The sequence below is a fragment of the Cricetulus griseus genome, chromosome 7 (genome assembly GCF_003668045.3).
Source record: "Cricetulus griseus strain 17A/GY chromosome 7, alternate assembly CriGri-PICRH-1.0, whole genome shotgun sequence".
NCBI lineage: Eukaryota > Metazoa > Chordata > Mammalia > Rodentia > Cricetidae > Cricetulus > Cricetulus griseus.
The window spans coordinates 130,353,475-130,370,225 of NC_048600.1; the positions used below are offsets into that span (position 1 = coordinate 130,353,475).

General features: G+C 53.2%; 2 protein-coding genes across 3 annotated transcripts; both read left to right on the top strand.

Moving 5' to 3' along the window:
- The first annotated feature begins 4,615 nt into the window (after positions 1-4,615).
- On the top strand, positions 4,616-9,072 carry CUNH17orf99 (chromosome unknown C17orf99 homolog). Its single transcript, XM_035447311.1, is given in 4 exon segments — positions 4,616-5,013; positions 7,648-7,917; positions 8,052-8,081; positions 8,084-9,072. Coding segments are annotated over 4 exon segments (696 nt in total). The 5' UTR covers positions 4,616-4,712; the 3' UTR covers positions 8,179-9,072.
- Positions 9,073-11,435: 2,363 nt separating this feature from the next.
- Positions 11,436-15,992, top strand: Syngr2 (synaptogyrin 2). Of its 2 annotated transcripts, XM_027425533.2 has the most exons (4): positions 11,445-11,610; positions 14,124-14,361; positions 14,714-14,853; positions 14,942-15,992. In XM_027425533.2, the coding sequence occupies exons 1-4, from the start codon at positions 11,512-11,514 to the stop codon at positions 15,137-15,139; spliced, it is 675 nt and encodes a 224-aa protein (XP_027281334.1). In that variant the 5' UTR covers positions 11,445-11,511; the 3' UTR covers positions 15,140-15,992. The 2 variants fall into 2 exon arrangements, with proteins under 2 accessions (XP_035303201.1, XP_027281334.1); XM_035447310.1 differs by lacking the exon at positions 14,714-14,853 and having other exon boundaries at positions 11,436-11,610; positions 14,942-15,132.
- Positions 15,993-16,751: the final 759 nt, after the last annotated feature.

The following is a 16,751-nucleotide window of genomic DNA, read 5'->3' on the forward strand; positions in this document are numbered from 1 at the left end:
GCTGTGTGAGGCCTTGAGGAGGCATGGAGAGAGGAGGAGCTTGGAGTGTGTGAAGAGGAGGGCTCCTCAGCAGCTGTGCTCCTGCCCCAGGACCCCAGGTCCTCATAGGGAACACACTTCCCCCAGCCCCAAGCTCCACAGCTCTGCTTGATGTGGGATCCAGAGGAGGCCAGAAAATTCTAGTGTGCACTTATCCCTAGAGGACCCTCGGGAGGGGAGGAGGGGGGTGAAGGATCTGGGGATCTTGGACATTAAGATTCTTTGCTCTGGAAGCAGCTGAAAGTGAGTGTCCTCTCTCTCTCTAAGAGTGTGTGTGTGTGTGTGTAATGTACATATGTACACACACACACGTGTACACACACACACACACACACACGTGTACACACACACACACACACACACACACACACACACACACACACGTCTTTCTGTCTCCCCTTCCTCCCTTTCCTCTTTTTGTCTCCCCTTACCTTCTCCTTCCTGCTCTTTTGCTGCCCAATAGTCCAGGTACAGAGCCAGGAAGGAAGAGAAGCAGGGAAAGATCACAGCCCCTGGCCTACTCCATCTTCCCCTTTGCCTCCACCCCTCCCCTCTCCTTCGTGGGCCCTCCCGTGGCACTCAGCGTCATCTCTGTCATCTCCGTGCCCCTCGTGGTGGAGGCAGGCAGTCACCTCCCTGTCCTGTTCTTCGTTCCTGGGCATCCCCTCTGTTCTGCTTAAGGGGGGTGCAGGGTGCTGTTGACGGAGGTCTCAGACTCGTGAGGCACAGACCAAACTACCATTTCCTCATTTCTGTACAAAAGAAAAAGGTTATTAGTGTCATAGCTAAAAAAAGAGCTGGCGGCTGGGTCTCAGGAAAGTACCTGGGCAGAGGCGGTCCTGCCTTCCTGTCCCCTCAGCCCCTGGCCCCCGCTCAGCAGTGCTGAGGAGATTTCTGAAGGCTGACTCATCCCTTCTTGTTCCTTCATAAATCTCAGAGGATGTTTGTTTGCTGGCACTGTGGCAGGCCACGAGGATAAAACCAGGTACAGAAAGAATAGAGCCACCACCCCTCCTGCAGGGACAGAGAGAGTGAGAGATCACGCTAGGCTGTTAGAATGGAAAGCACCAGTGAGTGTGGTGGTTCCTGGAAGTTAGGGACAGGAGGCTCAAAGGTGCTGGGCTACATTGAAACCCTATCTTTAAGATAAAAGTGGGGGGGGGGCAGGTACCAGTCCTGACTGCACACCTTTAATTCCAGCACTTGGGAGGCAGATGCAGTAGGATCTCTGTGAGTTCCAAGCCAGCCTGGTCTACCTGGTGAGTTCCAGGACAGCCAGAGCAACATAGTGAGGCCCTGTCTCAAAAAAACAAAAACAGAACAAAACGACAAACCTAGCAGCTGTCACCGCAGCAGGCTGTGTGGAAAGCGATCTTTTCTATTTTCACCTGGGGGAGCAAACCGGGCTTTCTTAGCACTTCCAGTCCCACGTATGCAAACCAAGCTTCTATTCCAGGCCACCAAGATGGAAATGAGAGAGGCACTTTTTCTTTTCACTTTTATAAGTCATGCCCGTTGCTCTTCATGAAGGAAAGAGAAAACCAAACAAACATGTAACCACAATTTGGCCCTAAACTCCTTTCCCCACCCAGTGAGATGCAGTTCAGCCCCAAACACCTTCCTTGAACCCTAAGATCTCTGTTGTCCCCAAAGATCAAGCTGACAGAAGTCGACCAAAGCCAGGAGTTAGTGATGCACGCCTTTAATCCCAGCACTAGGGAGGCAGAAGCAGGCAGATCTCTGTGAGTTCAAGGCCAACCCTCTATCCAGAGCAAGTTCCAGGACAGCTGGGGCTACACAGAAAAACCCTGTCTCAAACAAACAAACAAACAAAAAGAAGTCTGCCAGAGAAGGTTAGGCCCAGTGTCTCAAATTGGAAATCTATTTTGATTAAAAAACAAACAAACAAACAAACAAAAAAAAACCAAAATAAAATCTCCCTCACAAAGAGGAGTACTTAGTACTTAGCAAAGAATTTAAAAAGCCACAGAAAAAAGGGCTCTGTTGGTGTCATGCAGGTGGCTTCAGAACTTGTCCTCTCTCCAGGGGCTTCTTTTGTCTCAGTGGGTCACTTCCTGCTGTGGAGTGTGGGGTGGGTCCCTGGCCTCCGCACTGGCTGCAGTGCCAGGAGACACAAGTTCCCCTGAGCAGGAACTAGGATCTGAAAGCAAGTGTGTGCAGTGGTCAGAAGTGTGGGGAGTCCCGGGAAATATTTGTGACAGCCTGGAGCTTCCTCTATGGAGTTTTCCTCTCTCTCTCTCTCTCTCTCTCTCTCTCTCTCTCTCTCTCTCTCTCTGGTTTATTAGACAGGGTTTCTCTGTGTAGCCCTGGCTGTCCTGGAACTCACTCTGTAGACCAGGCTGGTCTTGAACTCACAGAGATCCACCTGCCTCTGCCTCCCAAGTGCTGGGATTAACTTAGGCCATGGAAAGTTTTTTTTTTTTTTTTAATAATTTTTATTTATTATTTATACAACATACTGCTTCCATGTATATCTGCACACCAGAAGAGGGCACCAGATCTTATAATGGATGGTTGTGAGCCACCATGTGGTTGCTGGGAATTGAACTCAGTACCTCTGGAAGAGCAGTCACTGCTTTTAACCTCTGAGCCATCATTCCAGCCCCCATGGAAAGTTTTTTGACCATGGTACTGTACAGTTTCCAGGCCCAGTAGAGCAAGGGCAACACATCCAGTCTGGAGTCTGGGATGTTAATTATTTCTTCCTCCCCTTCTTCTTTGACACAGGGTTTCACTGTGTAGTTTGGCTGTCCTGGAATTATGTACACGAGGCTAACCTTAAAGTCACAAAGATCTACCTGCCAAAAGCTGACACCATGCCTGGTCTTTGTGGTGTGGTGTGTGTGTGTATGTGTGTTTGTGTCTATGTGTGTGTGTGTGTGTGTGTATGTATGTGTGTGTCTCTGTGTGTGTGTGTCTATGTGTGTGTGTCTGTATGTATGTCTGTTTGTGTGTCTGTATGTATGTCTGTTTGTGTGTGGTGTCTGTGTGTGTGTCTGTATGTGTGTGTCTGTGTGTGTGTCTCTCTGTGTGTATATGGGTGTGTGTGTCTCTCTGTGTGTATATGTGTGTGTGTGTGTGTGTCTCTCTGTGTGTATCTGTGTGTCTGTGTGTCTGTGTGTGTATGTCTGTATGTGTCTGTCTGTGTGTGCATGTCTGTGTGTGTGTGTCTGTTTGTGTGTGGTGTCTGTGTGTGTGTCTCTCTGTGTGTATATGTGTGTGTGTGTCTCTCTGTGTGTATATGTGTGTGTGTATGTCTGTGTGTCTGTGTCAGTGTGTGTGTGTCTGTGTCTCTCTGTGTGTATGTGTGTGTGTGTATCTGTGTGTGTGTCTGTGTGTGTGTCTGTGTGTGTGTGTCTGTGTATGTCTGTGTGTCTGTGTGTGTCTGTGTGTCTGCATGTGTATGTCTGTGTATATATATCTGTGTGTGTGTGTGTGTCTGTGTGTGTGTGTGTGTGTGTGTGTATGTGTGTGCGCGTGCGCGCACGCACGCATGCGTGCGGTATCTATGTACCACATGCATGCAGTGTCCACAGAAGCCAGGAGAGGGTTTGGATTCCCTCTGGGAGTGGAGTTACAGGCAGTTGTGAACCACTGTGTGAATCTGAGTAGCAAGCATTCTTAACCACTGAGCCACTTCTCCAGCCCCCCAAAATGTACTTATACAGCAGTTTCCCTTCTGTCTGGCTTCTAGGCATGGAGTCATATTATATTGGTGCTACGGCATCAAGAAATGGGTGGGGCTCACTTCTTCCTTTTGACCTCAGTGGAAACCAAATGGAGGGCCTTCAACATGCCAGGCTCAGGCTCTGCTGAGACATGACACCTCTAAACCCTCATTTGTCCTCAAGATCAAATCATATTCCTTGCACAGACCATGTTCAACTCTTAGGATTTGAAGCTGTTTCCTGTGGTAGCCATAACCAGAGCTGCCCTGACATGTGTGTGACGGCTCTGGCTGAGTCTGTCTTTGATTCTGTTGGGATGTGTCCAGGAGTGTAATTGCTGAATCATCACTAATTCTTTCAACATTTCCCGCCTTTTTTATGGTGCTGGAGACTGAACTCGGGGGTCTTATGGTTGCTAGCCTTATATTCTACCACTGAGATACACACTCAACCCCTAGGTTTACACTTCTTTCACATTTTTTTTTTTTTTTTTTGCTATGTGTATATGTATCTGAATGGGTCTTTGTGAACCACTTTGTGCAGGTGCCCTTGGCAGCCAGGAGAGCATGTCCTTCCCCCAGTCCTGGAGTTGCAGGTGGTTGTTTGTTGACTGATATATGCTGGGACAAAAATCCAAATCTTCTTCTTTTTTTTGGTTTTGTTTTTTGTTTTTTTGTTTTGTTTTGTTTTTTGTTTTGTTTTGTTTTCCGAGACAGGGTTTCTCTGTGGCTTTGGAGGCTGTTCTAGACCTCGATCTTGTAGACCAGGCTGGTCCCGAACTCACAGATATCCGCCTGCCTCTGCCTTCTGAGTGCTGGGACTAAAGGTGTGCACCACCAACGCCCGGCCCAAACCCCAAATCTTTACAAGCACTCTTGACCACTGAGACTTCTGTCCAGCTCCGACTATTTAACTTTTTGAAGAATTGTCCAACCAGAGTTTCAAAGTGCTTGACCCATCTTGGTTTTTTTCTTTCCCTGACCGATGCACCTCACAGACATCACCATTGCCTACAAAGTGCTGGCAGTTTACCCTCAAAGCCGCCGAGTGCTCATAACCTGTGACATCCCCGAGGCACCCCGGCCCATCACTTACTCTCTCATGGCTAGCCGAGGTGTCCTGGTAGCAAAAAGGGTTGTGCGTGACTACAAGCCGGCCACCTTTAACATCAACATCACACTCAAATCCAGCCCAGACCTGCTCACCTACTCCTGCCAAGCAGCCTCTGACCTGGGCACCTACGGGCCCAGCAGCAGGCTGCAGATGTACTTGGAGCTGTGGGACAGTGAGTACAGGGGTGCGGCTGGTGAAGCTAGAGGGGTGTGGATCATTGGAGGGGTTGGGGAGGAGACGGTGGACTTTGAGATGGGGATTTTAGAGGGGAGAGAGGAGGAGGCAGCAGAGTGGACAGAGGGAAGACTGCCTGCCTCCAAGGCTGAGCACAGTCCACAGTGACCAGAGGACACAGTCTCCCGGCAAGGGCCAGAAGGTGCAGTGAGGTCTGACATGGGGCTGGTAATCAAGGTATTGCTGTTAATTATCTCATCCACACCCACAGGGAGGCAGTCAGGTCCCCCACTGTCACTGTGGAAGTCCAAGTTCTCTGGAGGTTGAGGGCATTGCTTAGACAACCTGCAAGTGACCACATCTGCTTTCATCCCCCACACTGCCTACCCTGAGACGTCTTTCTTCCCTTTCCACCCCAGCTGTCACTCCCTCTTAACAGGAACAAGGAAGTACTGCTCTCCTCCATGAGCCCAGCATCCTTATCCCCTAAAAACACCAGGACAAAGAGCCTGAAAGAGGGCATTCAGGGTTTGCAGCCCAGCATGCGGAAGGCTGGATCTCCTTGTGAGCTGGCTGTGGATCTTGAACAAGTCTCTCAATGTTTAGGCCTCAGTTGCTTTGCCTGTGAAGCAGGGTGACAACAGGGCACCACAGGGCTTGGCTTGGAAAGCTGCAAGGGAGGTTGCATACTGCACCGATGAGGCCGAGGCCAGGCATGGGCAGCTAGCTACTGGTCAGTGGGGATGCTCCGTGCATCTGGCTAAAGACTCCAGCACCTCCATTCTCCAAGTGGTGGCTCTTGTCCTGAAGGAGCTTGCCTGGCACCAAGAGATGAGACTGTCATCCTGATCCACGGCTCTTACCTTTAATCTCTAGGCCACAGGTGTATCAGGCTAGGTGAGCACCCAATCACTGAGCTACATCCCCAGCCTAGCTTAAAGATTTATTTTTGCTTTATGTATCTGAGTGTTTTGCTTCTATGTCTGTGCTCCACATATGTGTGGTGCTGTGGAGGCCAGATGAGGATGTCAGAGCCCCTGGAACTGGATTTACACACGGCTGTGAGCCACCACGTGAGAGCTGAGAACCAAACTGGAGTCCTTTAGGAGCAACAAATACTTTTTTCTTTTTCTTTTTGTTTCTTTTGTTTTGTTTATTGAGACAGAGTTTCTCTGTGTGGCCCTGACTGTCCTGAAAATTGCTCTGTAGACCAGCCTGGCCTTGAACTATACCTCTGCCTCCCCAGTGCCAGAATTAAAGGTATGGGCCATCACACTTGGCCAGGTCTCACATTGTAGCCCAAGTTGGCCTGGAATTTGCTGTGTAATCCAGCTTGGCCTTAAATTCATGGGAATTTCCCATGCCTCCAACTGCTTTGTGTGTGTGTGTGTGTGTTGCTTTGCTTTGCTTTGCTTTGTTTTGTTTTTCAAGATAGGTTTCTCTGTGGCTTCGGAGGCTGTCCTGCAACTAGCTCTTGTAGACCAGGTTTGAACTCACAGAGATCCGCCTGCCTCTGCCTCCCGAGTGCTGGGAACTCACTAGATAGACCAGGTTGGCCTCAAACTCAGAGATCTGCCTGCCTCTGCTTCTGGAGTGTTGGGATTAAAGGCATGTGCCACCATGCCCAGCCTGCTTATTTGTGTGTGGTTTGTACAGGCGCTTTTGGAGGGCAGGGTCATAAGACCCCCTGGAGGTGGAGTTACAGTGGTTGTGAGCCACCCACCATGGGTGCTGGGAGTCTACCAGGTTCCTCTGCAAGAGCAGTGAACACTCTCAGCTGCTGAGCCATCTCTCTCCCCGCCTTTCCTTATTTACTTATTTAATTATTTATTATTTTCTGCCTCACATTCTTGAGGGCTAGGATTTCAGGCATGTGCTGCATGTCTGGCCAGGTCACTACTTAGGAACTTAGCAGGCTGCCTGGGAGCCTTGCCTGCCCTCTGCTCAGTGTTAGCTTGGTGATGTGGAACCTAGCTCTTGTGAGTCCATTTTTATTTTTAGCCTGGTCCCTGCAGGAGCTTAGTCCAAAACAATTTTTAAAATTACTCAGTGATGTCAGGTGGTGATGGCGCATGCCTTTAGTCTCAGCACTCACACTCAGGAGGCAGAGGCAGGTGGATCTCTAAGTTTGAGGCCAGCCTAGGCTACAGAATGAGCTCCAGGACAGCCAGGGCTACACAAAGAAACTCTGTCTTGAAAACCTCGTTCCCTTATAGAAAAATATATATATATATATATATATATATATATATATATATATATATATATATATTTGTTATTTTTGAGACAGGGTTTCTTTGTGAAGCTCTGGCTGTCCTGGAAATCACGCTGTAGATCAGGCTGGCTTTGAACTCAGAGAGATCCTCCTGCCTTTGCCTCCCGAGTACTAGGATTAAAGGTGCCCACCACTACCTCCCAGGTCAAAATTTAAAAAAAAAAATGAAATTGTATAGTATATATTACAAGCAGCCTGGAAGCCTAGACAAGCAGTGCAGAGGACAGCCTGGCAGGCAGCCTGGGGGAGGTGGCAGTCACAGCTAAGTCTCTGGGTCCGTTTGCATATAAAGAGGAGACTGTACTGGGAGTCTGAGAAGCATCCTCATATCACCCGCGCTCTTTCCCTCCCTGTCAGAGCCCGTGTCCCAGCTGCAGACTGACGTCACACTGTACAACGGGGACTCAGGCCCCACCGCGAACCTTTCCTGCCTGGCATCCTCCGGCAGTCCACCCATTATCTACCGCTTGGTTGCGGATGACGGACACGTACGTGTACAGCAGAGGCCACTCCATGGGGAGCCTGCCACCTTCTCCATCCCGCTGTCCCAGATGTCGGGCTGGTTCCAGTGCGAAGCCACAAACGGCATCAGTGCCGATAGCAGTGCTCCCATCCTGCTGCCCCCAGGTGAGAAGGCCCTTCCGGGCCTGGAGCAGGGGCTACAGTGTGTCCAGGAAGGTGGTCAGAGCTGGGGAATGGCTGGACCTGCCATTGCCCAGGAAAGGAGGGGCCTTAAGATGCCTCCCTTGCCCCTGGCCTAGCAGAAGCCCAACCCAGGCTCCTCACCACCCTACAGGGGAGCTGCCCCTGATACCCACCTGCATTCTGGCTGGCAGTCTCATCTCCATTGCAGCTATTAGTTTCGTGGTGCTGAGCTCAACCAGGTAATCCATGGGGGCTTGATGGGGGGTGAGCGGCTGACCACCTCTGTGACAGCCAGGGTGCTGAATGGGAACAGCAGGTTAGTCTTCAATGTGCAACATGTGCCCAACTGAAGCTGCTTATTAAAGCCAAAAGCCTACAGTGTCCAGCACATTCCTTACACACCCCACCCTAACCAGGGCTCTCAGCTGACATCTGGACGGGGACCTCCCTGTGGGTCTCCAGGGTGGGCAGGAGCATCTGGCCTCCACAGCCCTCCACAGCCGTCCCACCAGTCAGCCTTTCTGCGGGGGTGAGGTCTACCAGGTTCCCCTCTCCAGGCCTTCACATCTGACATGTACAGTGGCCAGGGCCTTTGTGTGGTCTCTGAGCATCAACTGCTGGCCTGTGGTGGTGGATACTTCTCTTTCTTTGCACACCTCAGCTTGGCCCCCAGCTGGCACTTCTGGTTCCTCCTCCCAAGAGTATCCAGAGGCCAGACTCCTGCGGGGGCACCTTGCCTCTCCAGGACCCATTGTTTTCATCTGTAAAATGGGGTACAGAGGCCTAGCTCCGGCTGACTGTGTGACCAGGGACCAGTGAGTAACCTCTTGGTGATTCAGTGAATTTAGTGGCGTGAGTAAGATCCCTGATGTGCTTGAAACCTTAAGGTTGGGTGCGTGTGTCTGACCAGACTGTCAACTCCCTTGTCGTCAGGTTGTGACCAGAGGACAGAGACCAGGCTCGCCTCCCTGCCCTATACAGGAACCATCCACCGGAAGGAAAAAGAGCCTGGGGAGTGGGGGCAGAAAGGGTGTGTATTCGAAGATCGGGGTACCAAAAGCAGTGCACCCCCCAAAAAGGCCCAGAAATCTAGAGCATTAGTGTGTATACAGCACAAAGGAATAAAATTGCATTGTGTGTGGGATTCCTGCTGCATGAGTGACTATTGGCAGCTCTTGCTACAAGAACGAGAGTAGCTGAGTGGGTGTGTTTGCTCACAGGCACACCAGAGCCTGGCTCCTTAAACTTCTGGTCACGACCCCTTTGGGAGTTGTGTAACTGAAGGAGTGTGGGGGGGTCATCAACAATTTGCCGACAGTAAAATCTTTCTGTGTGTGGTGGCTCATACCTGTAATCCCAGAATTTGGGAGAGGTAGAGGCAGGAGGATCAGGACTTCAAGGTCAATTTTGGTATGAGAATCTGGTCTCAAAGAAATAAACAAATTAAAAAAAAAACAAAAAACAAAAAACACAAAAACAAGAATTGAGGTGCTGGCCAAGTGTGGTGGTGTATACTTTTGCTCCCAGCACTTGGGAGACAGAGGCAGGAGGATCCCTGTGAATTGGAGGCCAGCCAGCCTGGTCTACAGAGTGTTCCAGGACAGCCAGGCTGCAGAGTGAGACCCTGTCTCAAAACAAAACAACAACAAAATCTAAAAAGGGGCCTGAGAGATGGGTAAAGGAGCTTGCTGTGAAGCCTGACAGCCTGAATGAGATACCAAAGACCCACACGGTGGAAGGAGAGCACGGTCTCCGACCAGACGCCCTCCCTGTCACATAAGCCTCCCGTCCTCACTCCAGACACAAAATAATTAAAGAAAAGTAATGAGAGAAGTTCTATTTATTTTTTGCTTGTTTTTCAAGAAAGGCTTTCTTTATGTGACACCTCTGGCTGTCCTGAAACTCACTTTGTAGACCAGGCTGGCCTCCAACTCACAGATCCTCCTGCCCCTGCTTCCGCAGTGCTGGGATCAAAGGTGTGCGCCACCAACGCCCAGCTAGAAAGGATGTGTGGGAGAGCCCTGTCAAACACTCACGGTGTCCATGTACAGATCTTAGGAGTTAGACAGCAAGGAGTGAGTGGCCCTGTGCTCTCTTACCAACAGCTTGTCACACTCTGTGTAAGTGTGGGGAGCATGGGGATAGACGGTTAAAAGGCCCATCCCATACCTTTTAACATCCCAGCACTCAGGACAAAGAGGCAGGCGGATCTCTGTGAGTTCCAGGCCAGCCTGGTCTACTACTCTGTACCAGGACAAGCTCCAAAGCTACAGAGAGAAACCCTGTCTCAAAAGAAAAAAAAGAAAGAAAGAAAGAAAGAAAGAAAGAAAGAAAGAAAGTCCCAGCCCCTCCTCTTGAGCCCTCTCCGGTCTTTCCCCAATGCACCCCTCTGGTGAGCCAGGTTTCTGCCCCAACTTCCCTTGCTGTCCAGCCCCCTGTTATTGAGGTTCGTATGTCCTCATTCTCCTTACCCACTGAAGTGACTATGGTAGTGCCATCTTGTCCTGACTCTGTTTTGTGTCTACCTAACCACTTCTCAGTCCTCCACACCCCTCAACAGCCATGTCTGCCTTGCAGCACATTTGTGTTCTCCATGTAAGGCTGTCTGTCTAGAGACCTCTTGTCTGTCAGTGCGGCCCTGTGTTGGCACACACAATCCCTTTACAGAGTAAGCACCAAGTTCCCTTTGTAAATGTTATTTTTTTTTGGGCGTGGGGGGAGGAAGGGGTAGCTATAGCTGGGTTCTGTGAACTAATGATCTTATTTAATTTTTAAAATTACACTCTTTTCAGTATGTATGTTCTTGTGTGTTTTGAGACAGGATCTCAGATAGCTCGGGCTGGTCTTGAACTCCTGATTCTCCTGCCTCCCCCTCCTCCTCCTGAGACTGTCGCCAGATGCTTTGCCGTGTATGATCTGGTGCAGACACTCTGCCCTCCAGAGCCTTTTCCCTGGCAGGTCCAGGAAGGGTGGGTGAAGGGTTGTCTTCCACCCCCCTCCCAGCCTAGCTTGGTGGGTTGGGGGGGAAGAGTAGCCGATTGGTGGGGCCGGACTTATTCCTTGTCGTCCCGAGGCTCGAACCCAGGGGCCTCTGCTGTTCTAGGCAGGAACTTACGCTCAGTCCTTTGATCTGGAGCATAGTGGTGAGCTCTGGGCATTTATGAGCCTAGGTTCTGGGATGGTGGGATTCGGGTGTCTGGAGAGCTTTCTGCAGAAGCCAGAGCGCTGTGTGAGGTGGGGGGTGTCGCCGAGGGTTTCTCTTCCAGGGGACTCTGATCCTCTCTGGGTGAACTTAGCAGGACAGACCTCCCGGGGTGAGCTTTTCCTTCCTTCTGCCCCACCCTGGCGCCGCAGGCAGTTCCTGCCCCCTGCCACCTGCCACCGGGGCAGGCACGGCGGGGCACTCTGCGGCGAGTCCCTGCGGTTGGCCACGCCCCCACTCGGCAGTGACCACGCCCCCACTCGGCGTCCGGCCACGCCCCCGGGGCCAGAACGGGGCGGGGCGGTCCGGCTGGTTCTCTGCCATCCGCGGCTCGGCTCCGCTCGGCTCGGCTCGGCGGCGACGGCGACGGCGACATGGAGAGCGGGGCCTACGGCGCGGCCAACGCGGGCGGCTCCTTCGACCTGCGGCGCTTCGTGTCGCAGCCTCAGGTGCTGACGCGCTTCGTGAGCATGGTGAGTCGGCCGGAGGCGGCCCGGAGCCGCGCGCGGGGGCCGCTCGGGCCCGTGGGCCGCCGGCTTTCCGAGCGCGACAGGTGGCTGCGGCCGCGCGCCCCAGGCCTGGCGCAGGGAGCGCGAGCGCGGGGCCCGCACCCCTCCCTCCCGCCTCTGTCCCCCTCGGGGCCGTGCGTCCGTCCCGTCGCCTCTCCCGCTGCGTGGCCCCGGATCTAGGCGCACCCACCCATTCGGGCCCCGGCCCCCGCCGCCCCGGTGCGGGAGGTCCCGGAGGTGCTCGGCGGAGGCCCGCCCTTCGCCCTGCTGGCAGTGGGTGAGGCTTCGGGCCACGCCGCAGCAGGTGGCCTGCACGCCGCGGCTCCCGGCGTGGGGAATTCACCTGGAAGGGACTTTCTGGGGCCACGTGGGGTGCAAGGAGGGGGTGGCCTGGCGCCCCGAGTGAAGGAGGGTTTCCTTCCCGCTCGGAGGCTGGCAGCAGGCCTGCTAAACCGCCCAGAACGCAGCCGTCCCCAGCAGCCCCGGGCGAGCCCTTCGGTACCAGGCGCGCATGGCGGTGTCTGTATCGTGGGACGCAAACCCCGAAGGCTGAGGCTTCAGCTGCGGGACTGAGGCTGGGCCTGCTGCCCCAGGGGATCTGGGCCTGCAGTCTTGGAGGTGCCCCGGCTCCCCGAGCCTCTCAGCCTAGCGGTAGGCTCCGTCCTGGGTTGTACCCCGTCAGTCAGTCAGGCTGGCAGTGCCAGGAGTCCTGACCCAGACTCTGCCTGCAGCCGGCCCCGGAGTTCCGGCTTCAGCTGCAGCGGGAGGCGGGGCGTGTGACTTCAGTTCCACAGCCCTTTGGAGAGCGTGCCGGTTCCGGGAGAATCGGTTTGCTCTGGCCTAGGAGTCTGGAGGCAGCCAGGGGCCCACAGGCTCGACTCCATCTGCCCTGTTGAGGTGGGCTTGGCCGTCGCCTTGAGGTGTGAGAAGGGGGCGAAATGACTAGGGCGATTCCAAAAGGGCTGTTTTCCAAACTGGACACCAGCTGGTGAGTTTCCCACCTCGGCCCTGGCTCCCGGGAGGGCTCTGAGCCTGGCCCACAGACCTGCGCATCGGACCGCCCCCAGGAACCTTGTTCTGAGGGGAACAAGTGTCGGGCTGGGTTCTGGAGGGGACCAGCCAGCGTGCCAGAAAAGCTGGAAGGAAGGCCGGCCAGCTGGGGAGCCACTTGCACTAGCGGAGACTTGGAGGGGCTAGGTAGGGCTGCTGTTGAAGGGTGTTCTGGAAGATGTTGGTTGGTGCTGTAGAATTGACTCGGGACAGGGTGCTGGGGTGAGGGTTGGATGAAACTCTTGAGTTTCGCCGCCGTGATTTTTGTAGCCCATCTTGTTGAAAACCCCTTCCAATGGGATGTGGTGGCTCACACCTGAAATCTCAGTACTGCGGTGGGTGAGGCAGGGTGATCGTCAGAGGCTTCAGGCCAGCCCCAGCCAGAGTGAGAGCCTGTGTTTGTGAAGGTGCACCGTGTGTGTGCTTGGTGTCCACAGGTCAGAAGGTGGTTTTCTAGTCCCCTGGCACTGCAGTTACAGGTGGTTATGAGCCGCATGTGGGTGCTGGGAACCAAACCCAGGTCCCCTGCAAGAGTAGTCAGTGCTCGTTACTGGAGCAGGTATGGCGGCACAGGCCTTGAATCCCAGCGATCGGAGGTGGGTTCTCTTGAGTTCCAGGATGGCCAGGGCTACATAGTGAGACCATTTCTCAAAAACAAACAAAACCCACCAACAACCTGTGGTGTACTTGCCCAATGAGGATGGGATGGATTGGGGGAGCCCCAAGCAAGCATGGTAGTACATGATTGTAATCCCAGCATTTGGGAGGTAGAGGCAGGAGGGTCAGGAGGCAAGGTCATCCTGGGTTACACAGAGTATAGCCTGAGCTAAATGAGACCCCCTTCTCCCCAAAGAAACAACAATGAAAAACCCAAACCAAAAACCAAACACAAACAAAAAAAACAGCCAGGAGGTGGTGGCACATGCCCTTAATCCCAGCACTCTGGAGGCAGGTTGATCTCTGTGAGTTCAAGGCCAGCCTGGTCTACAGAGCGATTTCCAGAACAGCCAGGGCCACATAGAGAAACCCTGTTTCAAAAAAAAAAAAAAAAGAAAGAAAGAAAACCCAACCCAAATCTCATTTGCAAATGGAGTGGATTATTCTTTGTCTTTGTAACAAGCCTAAATGAGATGCTACCTGTCGTCAGGCAGCAAGGGATAGCCCTTTCCTGCAATAGCCCAGTCTATTCTCCGGCCCCTGGTGGTGAGGAACTGTGGATGATGCCCTGGCCACAGCCTGCCTGTCACCTGACTCCCAGGAGTCCAGAAGGGGTTGAAATACCAGTCTCATAACAGAGCATCATGAGAGAGACACCAGAGACATCTGATGCCCCTGCCAGAATCCTCATCTCTGGGCTCCAGGGGAGTGTGTCCGGGCCATGGCCCACAGGCGTCTGCGTCTGCCCATCAGTGCTCCTCTCCCCTCAGGTCTTGGCCTTGATCGTCTTCTCCTGCATCTTCGGCGAGGGCTACAGCAACACTCACAATACTGATCAGTTACACTGTGTGTTCAACAAGAATGAGGATGCTTGCCGCTACGGCAGTGCCATCGGGGTGCTGGCCTTCCTGGCCTCAGCCTTCTTCCTTGTGGTTGATGCCCTTTTCTCCCAGATAAGCAATGCGACCGATCGCAAGTACCTGGTCATTGGTGACCTGCTCTTCTCAGGTACGAGTGTGGAACTGGTACACCAGGCTTCACAGTTGAGGGGCCTTGGTGTTGTTGGGAGGGGTTGCCGATAGCCACTCAGGGTCAATGAGGCTTCCCCTAGGTCCCCTTGTATGCTGGGATGGCACACAAGGCATTCTGAAACTCAAGGGTGTTGGGGCATAAGGGTGAGGCGTGGCATCGGGTTTCTGGACTCACCCATCCCACCTAACAGCTGACCCCTAATCCCTCACTTCCCTCTGCTTCTATAGGTCACACAGCACAAAGCCTTGGGAGGGTCCTTTCCTTGAGTCCCTCCTGGGAATCCCATGAGTCCCTGGGGCCCACTCTTCCCTCCTTGTTGTCTCCCCAGCTCTCTGGACTTTCCTGTGGTTCGTTGGTTTCTGCTTCCTGACCAACCAGTGGGCAGCCACTAAAGCTGAGGATGTGTTGGTGGGAGCGGACTCAGCACGGGCCGCCATCACCTTCAGCTTCTTCTCCATCTTTTCCTGGGTAGGTGGGCTGGGGAGGGTAGCTCTGGAGTCTTCGGTGAAGACTGAGGTCCCCTTGCCCTGCCCACACCTTGAGTCTCCCCCTGCAGGGTGTGCTGGCTTTCCTGGCCTACCAGCGCTACAAGGCTGGAGTGGATGCCTTCATTGAGAACTACGTTGACCCCACCCCAGACCCTAACACAGCCTACGCCTCCTACCCCAGTTCCTCGGTGGAAAACTACCAGCAGCCACCCTTCACCCAGAATGTGGAGACCACTGAGGGCTACCAGCCTCCCCCTGTGTACTGAGCAGCCCAGGGCCACTCCTCTCCCCTGGACTTCTCTCTGGAGGTTTGCTGCCTGGAACTGCAGTCCCTTGCCTGTTACAGTTGACAGCCAAAGAGCCCATTTCTGCATCCTAGCTGCAGCCTGGCAAAGCACACCTGAAGTGCCTGTGCCCAAGGGGTTTCACCGCTGCCCACCCAATCCTCCAGGGCATTTTTTAGGAAAGGGTTTTTCACTAAGATCTTCTCTCTCGCTGCCAGCCCCCAGTACTGGGGATGGTGCCCAGGGCCTTGAATTTGCTTAACCAGTGCCACCACTGAACTGTGTGCTCAGCTCATACTGCTTTTGATAACCCAGAACCCCATCTCAGCCAGAACCAGGTGCCTGCTTTTGACAAATGCCATAGTTTCTCCTCAGCTGGAAGGCTGAGCTCAGCTTGAGGCCACCGGAGTCCCAACTGTCTTTTTTCCTTCCAAAGACAAGGTTGGGGATTCATGCACCTATCTCCTTGGAGTGCTGGGCCTAGGCTACTCACTCCCTCACTCAGGTTCACTACCCAGCTCTGGCTGGCCTCTATGCTCACTGCCGTCTTCAGGGGTCACCACTGTGCCAACTGTCCCCAGACTGCTTGCCTGACAGCTGTGGAGCAGGTAGGGGACTGGCTATCTCTCTCTTCTTGCTCCTGCCCCTGGCAGGAGGGAGCTTAGCCTGGAGAGAACACCCAGCTTTATGTAAATATTCCCCAGCAGCTATTAGATACAAATGAGGAGGGCAGGAACCCCTGCACTGAATGTATTGGAGACTTGGTGGGGACACCCCTGCCCTCAGGTTCTGTAGACTAGTTGGGAGATGGAATAAATGGTTTTTTTTTTTTTTTCTCAGTGTGCTGTCCTTGATGGCGCCTCACGCTAGGGGTAGAAATATACTTTGATTGGTAATGTTTTGAGAAAAGGCTTCAAACTTAAATAGCCAAAGATCTGTCCCTCCCCAAGTGCTTGGTTTCAAACCCTGGACTTCCTGCTAGGCAACTGAGCCATACCCCAGCCTTTCAAAGATAGCATCTACATAGCCCAGGCTGGCGTCAAAACATACTGAGACCCTGAAGCACAGGCCTGTGCTGCCATGCTTAGCTAGACCAGGATCTCACTATGTAACCAGGCTAGCTCCAACTTGAGGCAATCCTCCTGCCTCAGCCTGGTTCCAGAGTTTTTTTCAAGGTCTCACTGTATATCTCTGGCTCTCTTGGAACTCAGAGAGATCCACCTGGCTCTGCCTCCTGAGTGCTGGGAGAAGTTATAAGCCATCATGCCCAGCTAGAACATGTACTTTGAACATGGGGAGGCAGCTCCCCCTAATGGGGTCCTCATTCTTCACACTGCCTTCTGCTGCACCCTAAAATAGCCACTGTGTCAGCTTGTAAAGATGAATTGTTCTTTCTGGGCAGTGGTGGCGCACACCTTTAATCCCAGCACTCAGGAGGCAGAGGCAGGCGGATCTCTGTGAGTTCGGGACCAGCCTGGTCTACAAGAGCTAGTTCCAGGACAGCCTCCAAAGCCACAGAGAAACTGTCTCGAAAAACCAAAAAGGGTTCTTGCCTGGGTTCTGTAGCCTTCCTAGAGCCTGTGGGGGGTGGGGC

Coding starts and splice junctions, on each gene's coding strand:
- Syngr2 (XM_027425533.2), top strand. CDS start 11,512: ATGGAGAGCGGGGCCTACGGCGCGGCCAACGCGGGCGGCTCCTTCGAC. Junction 11,611..14,123: donor TGACGCGCTTCGTGAGCATG/GTGAGTCGGCCG, acceptor CTCTCCCCTCAG/GTCTTGGCCTTGATCGTCTT. Junction 14,854..14,941: donor TCTTCTCCATCTTTTCCTGG/GTAGGTGGGCTG, acceptor CTCCCCCTGCAG/GGTGTGCTGGCTTTCCTGGC.